The following is a 13697-nucleotide window of genomic DNA, read 5'->3' as shown; positions in this document are numbered from 1 at the left end:
GTTTTCCCTGAGACTCGCCGAGCTTCACAGCTCGGTGCCATAAAATGCGTGCCACTGCTGATCCTGGCTTACAGGAGTTGTATTGGTGGGTGTGAGGGCGGGAAAGTCTCATATGGCAGCCAATTTGACAGAAAACAAAAAGTAAGACAAACGTAAATAAACCTGAAAGGGAAGCCGGTAGGAATCGGGTTGTATGGACGCTTCGCTTCTGGAAACCATTTCTCTTATACGGGCTACTGATGGTAAGTGGAGTGGGGTCCAACGGAATGGTGACTGACGAGACACGGTTAGTGATTATCCCTCGACAGTCGACGCAACTATGTCAGCCTGTTGGGTTTACAATCAGACCAGGACACTATCCATCGTAGTATGCGTGTACACTTATTTACACTGTAAAAGATTAGGTAAAGTAGACCAATTAGGGAAAATAAATATGAACTTATCTATATCTATCCAAACAGCGATCAAGGTAAACAAGGTGTTAAAACTCACGTAAGTGTGTTGTGTTTCGGAATCATTAGGAAGATAGTAGACAAATCAAGAAAAAGGCCGGCATAATTGTGTCGAATGGCGAGGGATAATGTTTTGTTAGTCCACACTCTATCTGAATGCCACTCCTCTACCATCAGGTGCAATGGAGCCATTTCATCGTGTTCGTAAAAAATATTACTAAACGAACAAACCGGCTAAGAGCTTGCTCAGGGAAAGGCAAAGAAAAGGAAAGTGCCTGCCCGTCCGAATTTGATTTATTTACGTACTTTTATACATCTACTTATTTGAATTATTGGGACTACCAATAAGAAATTCCTGCTTCGTTTCCCCTGGAAAAAGTGGACATGTTCTACCCGAAGGTAAGTATGGCCATGAGCATATCATGAGATGACAATTACGGAATAACTAAAACATTAATGAAAAGCTGTCTAGATCCTAGAATAGCCAAGCATTCTAGTTTAACATTTTAACACATGGGTTGTTTTTTATGTATGACCTTAATACATCCAATTATATTATAATCATTGCAATTAATGTGTGGTATTCCGTTGCTTAATAGCTACGTTATTATACACACTACGTTGCTACGCTGTAGCATCGGAGCTACGCAGAAATATCTATTAACAATAACCCAAATATCACCTTAGACTAAAATACGTTTTTGTAATTTTTGTTTATCTAAAGAAGAGAAGAGTCAAAGGGGTAACTCAATAATTAAAATGTTTATAAGGCACCAAATTTTTTCTAAAAATATCCCCCGTATTTCATTTAAATCGTTCTTAAAAAATATAAAACATGCCTAATATGCAGTCAAAGTATGCAATTTACTTGGATTCTACGTAATATTAAGAAAAGAACCATCTCGCTATAAAGCATGAATTTAAAATTTCAAAAATTCAACACCTATTCAGATTTCATGCTGCTTTCGTAGATTTAAATTACATACAATAATCCTAAATTGCTAAAAAAGTTATGTTAAAATCATGTATGAACAAGACAATTCAAACGCAATTCAATTTCATTTCATACAGTACTGGATGATAATATTAAGAATTCGTAGATTGATTTTTTTCTCAGTATCAAAATACGTTATTTGAAAATCAACTTTTTTATTTAAAATCTGCCGTTGGCCATAATTGTAGCTAAATAAATAAAAAACTTTAAAATAAACACACACATACGTACATTAACTTCAATCAAAATATTATTTTTCTTTATCTAAAATAAACTCTTTGAAGTGTATATCAATATAAAAAAAAAATTGACCACTTAAAGTTAAAAGCAATTGAAAAATTTCAAATTTATTCATCTACTTTTGTCACTGACTGTACTTGGTACTAAAAGATACCGCGCACACTCTGCCAACTTGTCGGTGAGAATCAGTGCATTACACGAAACTTGTAATAGCTGAAGGCAACTTAGGCAACAAATTTGCAGAACCTACGCATCGCCTTATATAAAAAGAATTTACCTTTGTTCGACATAGTGGGCGTGTAGTGGTGGAAAGGTCCAGCTCTGACCACGATCTCTTCCAGAATGATCCCGAAGCTGTACACGTCACCCTTGAGTGACGCTACTGCCCCGGGATAGATACTACCAGCGATCAACTCCGGAGCTGTCCATAGTAATTCTAGAAAATAATACGTTCAACAGCTCTGGTCTAGTAAATCAGGTTTAAAGGGAATTATAATAAAGTATTTTAAATAAACATAAGAAAAATGTCAAACATTGCCAATTGTAAATAATAAAATTAAAGCAATATCAAACACCCTGTATATTTTTCTTGCGTCATAAATATGTTTTATAAAATTGAATTTAAATATATACTTTGAATGAAAACTAACATTGCCAAATAATAAAATGAATGCAATATGGAACACCCTATATATTATTCTTGCGAAATCAATAAGTTTTATAAAATTTAATGATTTCACAATAAAGAATATAGAGTCGTAAAATCACTAACAAGCGTCCAACAAGTGATAATAAACTCAATTACTATAGTAATAAGTGTCATCTTTGATGAGGTCGGTGGGCGTGCAGAGCGTGTTGAGCCCGTAGTCGGATATCTTGAGCACGAAGCGGCCGTCGATGAGGCAGTTGGAGGAGCGCAGCTTGCCGTGCGCGCCCAGCCCGCCGTGCAGGTAGCACATGCCCTGCACGTGACGGTGGTGCGCATGCGCGCCGACAATATTAATTATAGGGAGGTGCAGGTTTTAACTGGTGGTATGTCTCTCATATGTGAGAGTCCCCCTAGGTAGGTACCACCGCAATGACTATTTCTTCCGCCAACTGTGTATAGTCACTGTTGTTTTTTGGTTTAAAGGACATTGTAGCCAGTGTAACTACTGGACATAATGAGTCTTAACATCTCATGTCTCAGGATGGCGAGCGCAGTGGAATACCAAATCAATACTTTGTAATTCAAGGTGTTGGATGGTGTTTCTGCTGTTTATGGGCGGTCGTATCGCTTACCATCAGATGAACGGCTCGTCTCGTTAAAACAATAAAAAAGTGCATCTGCACCTTAGCACTATACTACATCGATTTTTTTTTATCATGATAAAGCCTCTTTAACGACCAAGCTCCTTAAATAAAGATTAAAAAAAAAAAAAAAAAAGCCTCTTTAGTCGATAGAGCCCATTTTTATTCAGTGACGTAGTTTTTGTGATTTATTTCTGGGCAGGGTGGTGCACTATCACCTACTTGCTCTCCCCTCTCGGCGCCTATGATGATAAGATATATTTCATATCTGCCCGGACAGCGACCACAGTACACAACGTGTTAAAACCCGCCACACTGGCCTACGTAAGTGTGTCTCGTTCCAGGATCAAGCTGTGTATATTCGGTTCCAACAGGCCGGCATAATTGTGTCAACTTGCGAGGGGTAACATTTCTCGTCAGTCGACATTCTATTGAACCCCACTACACTTACATCAGGTGCAGTAGGGACACATTGGCGTACACGTATTAAAAAAAAAATATAGTTTCCTTGGAACTACGACTTCAATACCCAGAGAGGACAGCTAAAGATAATATTTGCTGTAAGATCGGATTGACTCTTGCTTATGCTGAGGGATGTTAAAAGGATAATATTTTTTTTTATATATCTAGATTACTAACTCTGCCTTATCCGCACGATCATGTAACTTTTGCACGCGGGTGAAGCCCCGGGCAAATACTAGTCTATTCCTAATCTATTATACGAGTAGAATACTTTAGTACTCACCTGCACAATATCATGTACAAGAGAAGTCCTGAAATTCCAGTCGAGTTGCAGCTCATCGTTGGCCAACACGTCTTTGAGTGAGCCCTTAGGACAGTACTCTGTGAGCACGAACACTAAAGGGCAATCCACACACGCGCCGATGAACCGCGCTGTGTTCTCGTGGGAAACGTTGCGAGCCTAATAATTGTAGAAAAAAAATATTTTTTGAAGGATTTAGGTAATTATCTGTGGAGCTTAAACTATATATTGATCTTGTTATAAACTTTTTTGTGAATTTTTATTTTCAATATAAAATAACACATCTGGCCGGAAAAGAAGCATTTACCTAAATTTATATCTAACGAACAGCTGAGAAATAATCGTAAGTACGGAAAAATTTTAATTTACACGATGACTTATAATAAAAATAATCTTAATCTATAAAATGACATTGTAATAAAAAATGTTGGTATCTAAAACAAAAAATGAATAGGTACGTAACTATGCGAAAACTGTACAACTACCTAGAACCCATTTAATTCCACAAACATTTCTCACCTGTTTTATCTCCCAAATCAACTTTTTGTTCAAGTCCAATTTCTTCCTGTGTATCTTCTTGACAGCCACCCTGTTTCCCTTGTACAGTCCGACGGTAAAGGATGAGAGTGTTAGTGACGGAGTGCCGCTCACCGTGGACGCTGTGGTGCTCCCGCGAGCACTCCAGCAGAGAGATAACTAGGTGGGAAAAAGAAATACAACCAAAAGTCAAATAATTCTAAGCCAAGAAACCTGACCAGGCAAATAAAAACCCAGTTATGGTCGAGCCCTTGTTTGTTTAACGCTGTCAGTACTTGAAATTAGTTTCATGTTTTACCATTGGCGAGCATTTTTATATTCCCGATCAGGTTATGCAAGACATGTGGGGACTACCTTTAATTAGAGTTGTAATAAACCTAATTAAAATGAATAATTATATTATCCATATCTATTATAGTATTGTGGCGGTACTCATGTTGAAATCTCAGGCAAAAAAGTTTCAATTTTAAATTTATTCTTTAGTACCTCTAATCTTATGCAAACCATTTAAGATCTCAAATCCCAATCACTGATTATTTTCGTTTACAAAACTTAAAAAAAAATCTTTCAGGTGTCAATTTACCTTGGCCGTAATTTCGACTTTATTTCAATAAAAACGTATATTCATATGTGAAAACTTATAAAACGGTGCCTTTCGTTTTGTCAATTTAATTTTTTACCGTTTTCCAATATGACATTTACACAGATTGTCCTCCAGCCGGCGAGGCAGATTAGACACGTTTTGTATCTAGTTTTTGTTTGAAATGCTCAAAATATAACGGATTAAGCGCTCCCTTGTCGCTATAAATTTACTTCATTATAAAATTTTTGGGTTTTAAATATCATTTTATTTTAGGAGATTATCCATGCTATACAGGAATTTTGAGATGGAGCACAAGGGCAGCTACCTTAATCGATGTATAAGAAAACTTTATTAAGACTTAAGTAAGACTTGACTGTACATAATATTTGAAGACATTCAGATTTGCATTCACACATTTGGAAAAATATGTGCAGTCAACAAGTAAACGGGCATTTTATGCAAAAAGTATTTTGATGCTAATCGATCCTGTTGCTTATAAGGATTAAGCCACAGTAGAAGCATTAGATTTTTTAGTGCTTTTAAGGTCAGAAATTGCTAAAACTTTCTCCATACATACGTTAAATTCAATACAAAAGCACAATAATTGTTATTTGTGAAATTTTTAGTTCCTAAATACGTTTCTATTTGTTTTGCAAGCTACACGACCTTGAAGAATTGGAGTCAACTTTCTTACAAACGCCTAATGGTCCCTTACAGTCTTTTGATCCTTATAAGCAACGAGATCGATGCGCTACCAAAAAACTTTTTTGATAAATTGGCCATATTCTTAATGACTGTACATTTTTTTAAACCTGTGAATGTAGATCTTAATGTCTTCCAAAATATAGAAAATCTGCTACATTTTTTTTTCCTACGGCGGTTAATGTAGCTGGCTATGTTACTTCATCACAACAAAACATTCCTTATAATTGAACTGAAAGTTGTTGCCTTTTAGTATTCAGATTATTCGTATTGTCACGTTTACGTGGCAGTTTCTGAGGTTTTGTAAATCACGAATCTAATGACTTAGACGTAATTTACTTAGCAAAGAGTTATATCTAAACAAATATAAAGAGATTTTTTTAATGTAATTGATAAACTGAAAATTACTTAACCGATTTAAAAAAAAAAAACACTATTTTGAATTGTACATTATCTTTGAGTGCTATATGCTACGTTTATGCCGAGGATGGGCGTTAACGCGGGAGAAGCACTAAGCGAAAATTACTTCATAATAAACATTGGTAAGATGAGCTATTTACTTATTTAGCAAAAAAAAGGTCTGTTTTATTGTTCTGATAATATCAACAAGAAGTAAGAATGTATGTTATTTTATTGTACGATGTATAAATGATACTAAAATGTATGACTAGAATCAATTATATGTAGATGTTTCAATCACATTATTTCGTAAAATATTTAACAAACCATTGTAAAAACAAATAAAAACATACTTCTACAGAATCTTGGTCTAAATACACTAACATCAAAGCACGCCATTTCCCAAATAGGTTAATAAAAAAACCCAAAAACTATTTGACAAAACATGAAACATAATTAAAATGAAAGCTAATGAAAAATACATTCCCATTCAAAAGTAACGCAAGTGTATAACAGAAGCCATACGTAATCAACTGAAACAAACCGGAACAATACGATAAAAATACTGTTTTTGTTCGTTCACGCCAATTTATTAAATTGACAACAGTGCCTTTAATTAATTAAAACAACGTAAATATTGGTCATTTCGCGTTAACGTGTTTATAGGGATAGTCTTGTTACCAATTGTGTTAAAGCTTTAATTATGTTGTTTACGTAACGGTTTATATAGATGGCGTGTTTTAAGCGCGCTTTAAACGTAGCTGTAAGATGCAGTAAACGTAATGTAATGAGAAAATTAATAAATGTGCACGCTGGATTTGAGTTGTTTGGAAAATATAATTTATTACTGATTGGCATTAATTTTGTCACTATAACGTAATAGATTAATTGGCTTTTATTATTAAAAATAGTTATCGAAAATACATATATGTCATCAAAAATCTAAATGATTTTTTTTTCAAATTTTCTAAATCCATGCAATAATAAGTAACATAAATCTTTGAAATTTGGTGTAATCGGTAGCTGTCAAATGAATTTTAGTAAACTATGATGTCACCGGCTGTCACCGCCATAACGCTGCGTGCTTGATAAAGAGAGATAACGCGATAACCCCTTTTCCCACAACAGTATTTCAAATACGAATAACTGCTCATGATGAATGATTTTGCCAAGAGCGATAAAACAGCCATTTGTACTTATCGTTCATTTGTTTCTCATTTTTGATATTATTTTGTTCGTGTGGTATATAGAGTGAATAAATAAAGTTCCGATACAATATATAATAAATTATGCTACCTCACCTTTAGCACCTCATTGATGCTGTGCAGCGCCGGGCTGGCGCCGAGGCCAGTGCCCACCTCTACCAGGACCTCTTCAGGCCGCACGCGCCACGCCGTGTTGTTTAACTCCGCGTCTATACGCGCTTGCCTATAAGAATTATTACGATGGTCTACAAAATTATACATTAACTACAAAGTTGCACTACGATCCCGAATATATTAATAAAGTTCATAAACAGACCATAAAAACTGAAATATTTTAAAAGGGATAAGAATGCTAGAAAAAAAATCTATTTTCAACGAACCTTTTTATATTAAAAATCTTCTGTAAAAAGTCTATCCGACTTCGCTATCATCTTTAATAAAAGGTTTTTCCAAAAACGCTATCTTTTTTAATTTAATGCAAATTACTTCACAAACTTTGTTTCCATTAAAATGATTGTTAATAAAAATAGTTTAATTACTGCACTCAACGCGGCATTCATTAATCCAACATAATTACATAAAACTTTAGTTACACAAACCCTTACAGGGATTTTAATCTCACTCAGCAGAGATTTTGTCTAATATATACTAATAGAAATCTGAAGAGTTTGTTTGTTTGATTATCCTAATATTCTGAAGAACTAATTAAAGGATTTTTTTTCACTAATACTGAGTGCTATAAGCTATTTTTATTTCGGGAAAATATTTATCTCGAACGAACTGTTTCCCGCAAGTGGAGCCGCAGCCAAAGTTAGTTCCATATATTTGTAAATGTTGGACTCAATAAATTACTAACAATAGTTATATAATATAAAAGTCGTGTGCGAATGACGACAAGTTGCATGTCGTATGTTACCAACAAACTAAAGTCGTAAGTACAAGTACTTGTTGAACATAAAGAAAAAGTTTTTTATATTTTATTCGGTATTTTAATTGTTGAACCTAAAAATCGCCTATACGCAATAGCGTTTGAAAACCTGCCCTAAAATATATTTACACAATATTTCGTACATCTCTATATGGCTAAAGGTGTTGCTATAATTAATCCCTTATCTTTTTGGCCGGGTTGAAGAGTCTCTAGCGGCGTGACAACTATTGTTTCCAGAGAATAAAGGATGATAAATGAATGCTTGTAATAGCTTGGTTGGGTAATCTTTGGGGAGGCGTATGTTCCGCATTGGAATTCCAAATATTAAAGATGGTAATAATGATGGAATTAACGTCCGATATAGTGATATGCTCGCCCCCTATCACGTCATTGGACAGAACATACAGGCGAAAAGTACTAGTTACTCTTCTACCTACCCCTTCGGGGATTTAACCCCTAGTAGACCTTTAGGTCTACTGTAATAATAATGAGTCATGCGTAAAGAGAGAGTGAAGTGACTAACTTCATACCAGCCAAGTAATTGAGTTATATATCAACTAACAAAGTGCCATCTTCTCGAATATCATTGACGCATTCTAACTAAGGGCCTGCGCATATATGACAGAGCGCAGCGCAGAGACTTTTTTACCGGCAAACTATTATTGAATTGAATTTGATTATTATTTCAATGAAGGCAATGTCGATAATACTTTGACAGAAAAAATGTTCTCCGTGCTGCGGTCCACCATATGTACAGGGTCATTTTGACATTACGTTACTAAATGAAACCACATACTTACTTATCTATTTGGAAATAACACTTTACAATACGTTACCTATCCATAGATGTAAAATAAAAAAGTGCAAGTTTTGAACAAAATACATATTCATAAAAAGTATTCTTAATTTTACGCGCCCTAATGCCACTACTACTAATCTAAGAGAATTCGTTGCAGCGACAACATACTTTCAGTCAGAAACACACCCACGCACACGACAAATTCGCATTAATCTTAAAAAAAAATCAGAAAACTAAAACCAGGATTCATGGTGTAAATATTCGTTATTAATGAATGATTTTTGGCACGTCAGAAGAAGTAAAGTCGAGTATGTGGTTTCATTTAGTAACGCAATATCAAAATGACCGTGTATATGCGCCTGCCCTTAATACACTATACAGATAACGTAAATGCAGTAAAGCACTGTTAAAATGACCCCGTATGTGCGCCTGCCCTTAATACAGATAACATAAATGCAATGAACTCCGATAAATACTCACTTGTACGCAATGCATGCGGCGGTCACTGCTAAAGTCAGAAATATCGCCAGACCGATAAAACAATATATTATGACCGTCTGTGCCTCTAAGCAGCGTGAAAGAAAATAATACCCGTTTAAGAAGGTAATAGTTTATGTCTACTGCAGGGTATGGCAGAACTGCAGGATTATTTAGGACCTTACTGAAATTATTAGATTAATAACCTTTAGGACGATTCAGTAATACAGGGTACATTATACAGAAAAATGCCTTACTAATCGTTCTAAATTAAAATATAAACCAAGTATATATTTTATAACACATTCAATATCTAACAGCATCTATTCCAGCGATAGCGATCCTTTAATGGTTAACGTGCCAACACCAGAGTTTCTTGCCCGTTCTTCTCTGGCGAGAACTGCTTTCTGAACTGGTGGTAGAGTTAATATTGACGGAATCTAAATAATGTACAACATTTTACAGGGTCACATAAATTATTTCATTTTCATTTCATTTCATATTTGTATAAAAAAATTAGGGCCCAACTATGTTTTGTTTCTTTTTAATAGGGACTCGTCAAAGTTGCTTCATTGCACCTAATGTTAAGAGAAGTGAAGCCCAAAGAAAGATATATATACAATGTTTGGCATATAACTATAGTGCCCGAATTACTTTGTCACGTGCCCCTATTGGCACACATGCCATTTTTTCGCCATCGCTGATCTATACTAATTGATATAAAAAAGAATATAGAATATATTGATTTATAATATGCGAAAACATTGTATGATTTGTTTAACAAATCCCATATATTATTTAGCTTGTTGAACGAGTTTACAAACAGCAAACTCTCGCATTCCCCGAGTATCCAATCCAAAAGTTTTCATGTAAAGTTTGCGCAATTTAATTAAAAACGCGAAGCAATTTGCCCAAGGCTTTATTGTACGTAAGAAATGAAAATGGATAAAGCTGTATTGAAGAAGTCACCTGATTAAATCTCTTAGATAAACTTAAATTTGATTAGAAAGCTCTTGGAGATAACGATAAGTTTGGAGGACTTTGCACGTATTTTTTTAAATATTTAGTTGTTCCAACTTCTATCTAAGTAATAATACAACTAACATTAATTACTTATTACATCTAAACTATTTAAATATTTATACAAAGTTAATTATTTATTTAGTTCATAAATTAATGCTACAATGCTATTAATATAGTACTTATTTCCTGATATTCTTCTATAATACATTCCTGTACATGAAATAGGCTGATGATAACCATTTCAATCATTAAGTAAAATCTTTCAAACGTATTGCACACTCTCAGTCTTATAAAAAAATCGTAAAGCTATGCTTAGTTAAAATACAATTGACTCGATCAGCTGTAAGTCAAAACCCGCCATCTTGCCTCTCTCTTAATAAGGTTTAAACTAGGAAACTGATTATACTGATGATTTTGACAGAAATTTAAGCAATTCTAAACGCTAAAACAAGTTTATAAGTAAGACTGTACAAATTCAATAAATTTAATTCACAGGCGATATTTGTAAACATAATATAATAACATCACCCTATGTTTTACACTAGATCCTTACCTCCTTGACACATAGGATCCGTCCCGAGGAAGCCGCAGCGCGGCGTGTCGGGCGGCGGGCCGCGACGACCTCCCGGCCAATGGATAGCCTTACCTGCCACCGGCTTATAGCTGCTGTTCAACCCGTGGTAGAAAGCCACCACCTAATATTTTATAACTAATTTAGTACTTGTACTAAGGTATACAAGAAACCTCTTTATCTAGCAGTGGTGAAGGGTGAGAATGTTTCAAAAGGTAGCCCGAGGCAAAAAATTGCCTTAGTTGACATATCGCAGCCAATTTTAAGAGAACATAAATTAAGACAAACGTAAGTAAAACCTAAAAGGGAAGCCAGTAAGAATCGGATTGTATGGACGCTTGGCCAGTTATCTAGACTATTTGTTCCCAAAGTGATCCAGGTGTACCCCTAGGGGTCAATGGAAGACTCAACGGGAGTTTATGTCGGCGTTACCATAAATGTGGGTTCACAATTTGTAGTTCACAAATTGCATCCATGAAAATGTATCTGGTTTTGACAGTAAAGAACTAAAATGTTGCCTTGAATTCACCTATCAATGTACGCAGCTAATATTTTAAGAAGCTCAGCGACTGTTACGCATAAACCTTGCATATTTTTGGGAACATGGTAGAAATTTACCAACAGGTGGTCCATCGGAACCAGTAAAAAAAGTTTGGGAACCTCTGATCTAGATTATTTTTTGTGGTATTAAAAAAAACAATACGATATTCAAAAAGTTTTTGAGCTCACTAAATTGTTTCGTAGAAATATCATAATCGAAATAATTCAATACGAGGTATACACTAAAAAGCATGCAGTGTAGAGCTGTTATCAAAACATTTAAGTTTAAGAAATCAGAGTTGTTAATTCTGAAATTCAAACCTTTACGCTATAACATTTGTTTAAATATTATATCAATAGCAATTAACACCTATGGTAGTAACAGAATGGAAACAATTTATCCATCAAAATTAAAGCAGGAAATGGCTTCGAATCCTCGATTTGCCAGTTCTCGCTGTAATTGCGTTACTATTGAACGATCTCCAATAGATTGGTTTCTAGTAGCATTTTACGTTTCTGTTATAGAGTTACATCATGTTTTACATAATCGAGTTATATTTTCGAAATCATGTTCGAAACTAACTATAATAGGCAAAATACCTTTGTGTATTTTGCCAAATATTAAAACAAGTTAATCAATAACATAAAAAGTAATTCCTAGAAACAATTATTATCAATATTTAATTCATATAAATAGGTATAACCATAACATCAAAGTACCAAAGCCTGTTATCAAGCCTGTATCAACCATGACTTGCGGTTTCACAACATCCATAAATTAAAGATTTTTCTAGATCACAAAAAAGTCACAGTGCAGGAATCTAATCTGTATCTCATTTCGCTGGCTCATGTCCAGCTGTGCCACGGAAGCTGTCAAATAACATTTTTACTATCGTCCAGCCTCTTTACATTTGTGAGCGACACAAAACATTCCCAATTCCAAATCTATAAAATAACTTTTTTTTAAATAATAATACACTTACTTCAAACTTCCCCGTGACTGGATCCAAGTCGAGAATGGCGTAGTCGGCGTCCCGGTCCCCCACGGCATCAATACGAACGTGGCCAGTAATACCTGATACATTCCAAATTAGTCTCTAGGGCCTTAGATAAGATGCCATTTTACGATAATACGTACTAATAGAAAACAAAAAAATATAGGGAAGACATCCCAATGATAAGTCTATCATACAGGTGCCCTATAACTGAACTGAATTTTAGAAAATAACGAATGCCTGTTAATTTTGGAAGTAATATTATTCACATAAAAACTTTGATGCCATATTTGTCTTCAAAAGTCGAATTGCAAAAAAGAGGCATACAATTTGAATCCAACTTAGTCAAAATGTATCTTATCTTTTGGTTTAGGTCTAGGCTAAGTCAAAGATTAAATAATCAAAAATAGTCAAATCGAACACTTTAAATGCTTAGGGCGACTTCGAATTAGCTCCGCGGCTAATCTGACGGCACTAATACTAAATCATGTGACACTAGACATAAACAAATAAATAAAAAAAAAAATCACATTGAAAGTCAAATCCAAAATAAAAAAGAACCCTTAAATTACATCAGAAATCAGTCTTTATTATACATGTATTGTGTACCCTTTCAGTGCCCATCTTCGATACAAAGGAAACCTATTAACAACGTACATTGCCCAACATGTTTTAGAAGGATCCTTCCGCTCGCGTTAATTTAATTTCCTGTTACAAGGTTAGGAAGAAATAAATCTAGATGTATCGGAAGTACTACTCAGCACGCGCTAGTATACAAGCTATTTATTTTAAATTAAATAATTGCATAATAAAAAACATTACTTTTTTCTAGTCATATTGTACAAGGTTTGTTCGTGTTTCCGCACACCTTTTACCTGAAGTAATAGTCAATTTAGAATTTGGTTTATCTATGTGCCATTCAAACCCATTCAAAAGTTTAAGAATAGGTAATGAAAATCCAAAATTCTTCAAGGCCTTTCAATCAGCCTATCGCCCTCTATTGCTGGACGTGGGCTTCTCCAAGTGAGGGCAAACCATCCCAGTCTTGAGCAGCTTGGATTCGCCCGCCTTTTTTATAAATTGTTACATCCTACTAATATTGTAAATGCGAAAGTTTGTGAGGACGGATGTATGTTGGTTCCTCTTTCACGAAAAAACTACTGAACGGATTTGGATGAACTCTACAGTAATATTTGTTA

At 34.7% G+C, this 13697-nt stretch overlaps 1 protein-coding gene across 1 annotated transcript in view; it reads right to left on the bottom strand.

Annotated features, from left to right (window-relative positions):
- The window catches only part of LOC115446528 (receptor-type guanylate cyclase gcy-28), a 41758-nt gene that overhangs the window by 13004 nt on the left and 15057 nt on the right, over window positions 1–13697 (bottom strand). The window contains exons 7-13 of the mRNA XM_037439426.1: window positions 12487–12578; window positions 10946–11087; window positions 7262–7410; window positions 4259–4435; window positions 3722–3898; window positions 2492–2648; window positions 1937–2122 (exon numbers count right to left, since the gene is read on the bottom strand). Of these exons, the coding sequence (XP_037295323.1) occupies window positions 1937–2122; window positions 2492–2648; window positions 3722–3898; window positions 4259–4435; window positions 7262–7410; window positions 10946–11087; window positions 12487–12578 (1080 nt within the window). The remainder of the gene's footprint in view (window positions 1–1936; window positions 2123–2491; window positions 2649–3721; window positions 3899–4258; window positions 4436–7261; window positions 7411–10945; window positions 11088–12486; window positions 12579–13697) is intronic.

The sequence above is a fragment of the Manduca sexta genome, chromosome 16 (genome assembly GCF_014839805.1).
Source record: "Manduca sexta isolate Smith_Timp_Sample1 chromosome 16, JHU_Msex_v1.0, whole genome shotgun sequence".
NCBI classification, from domain to species: Eukaryota; Metazoa; Arthropoda; class Insecta; order Lepidoptera; family Sphingidae; genus Manduca; species Manduca sexta.
The sequence above is the reverse complement of the archived record's forward strand: the minus strand, read 5'-3'. Positions and strand labels throughout refer to the sequence as shown.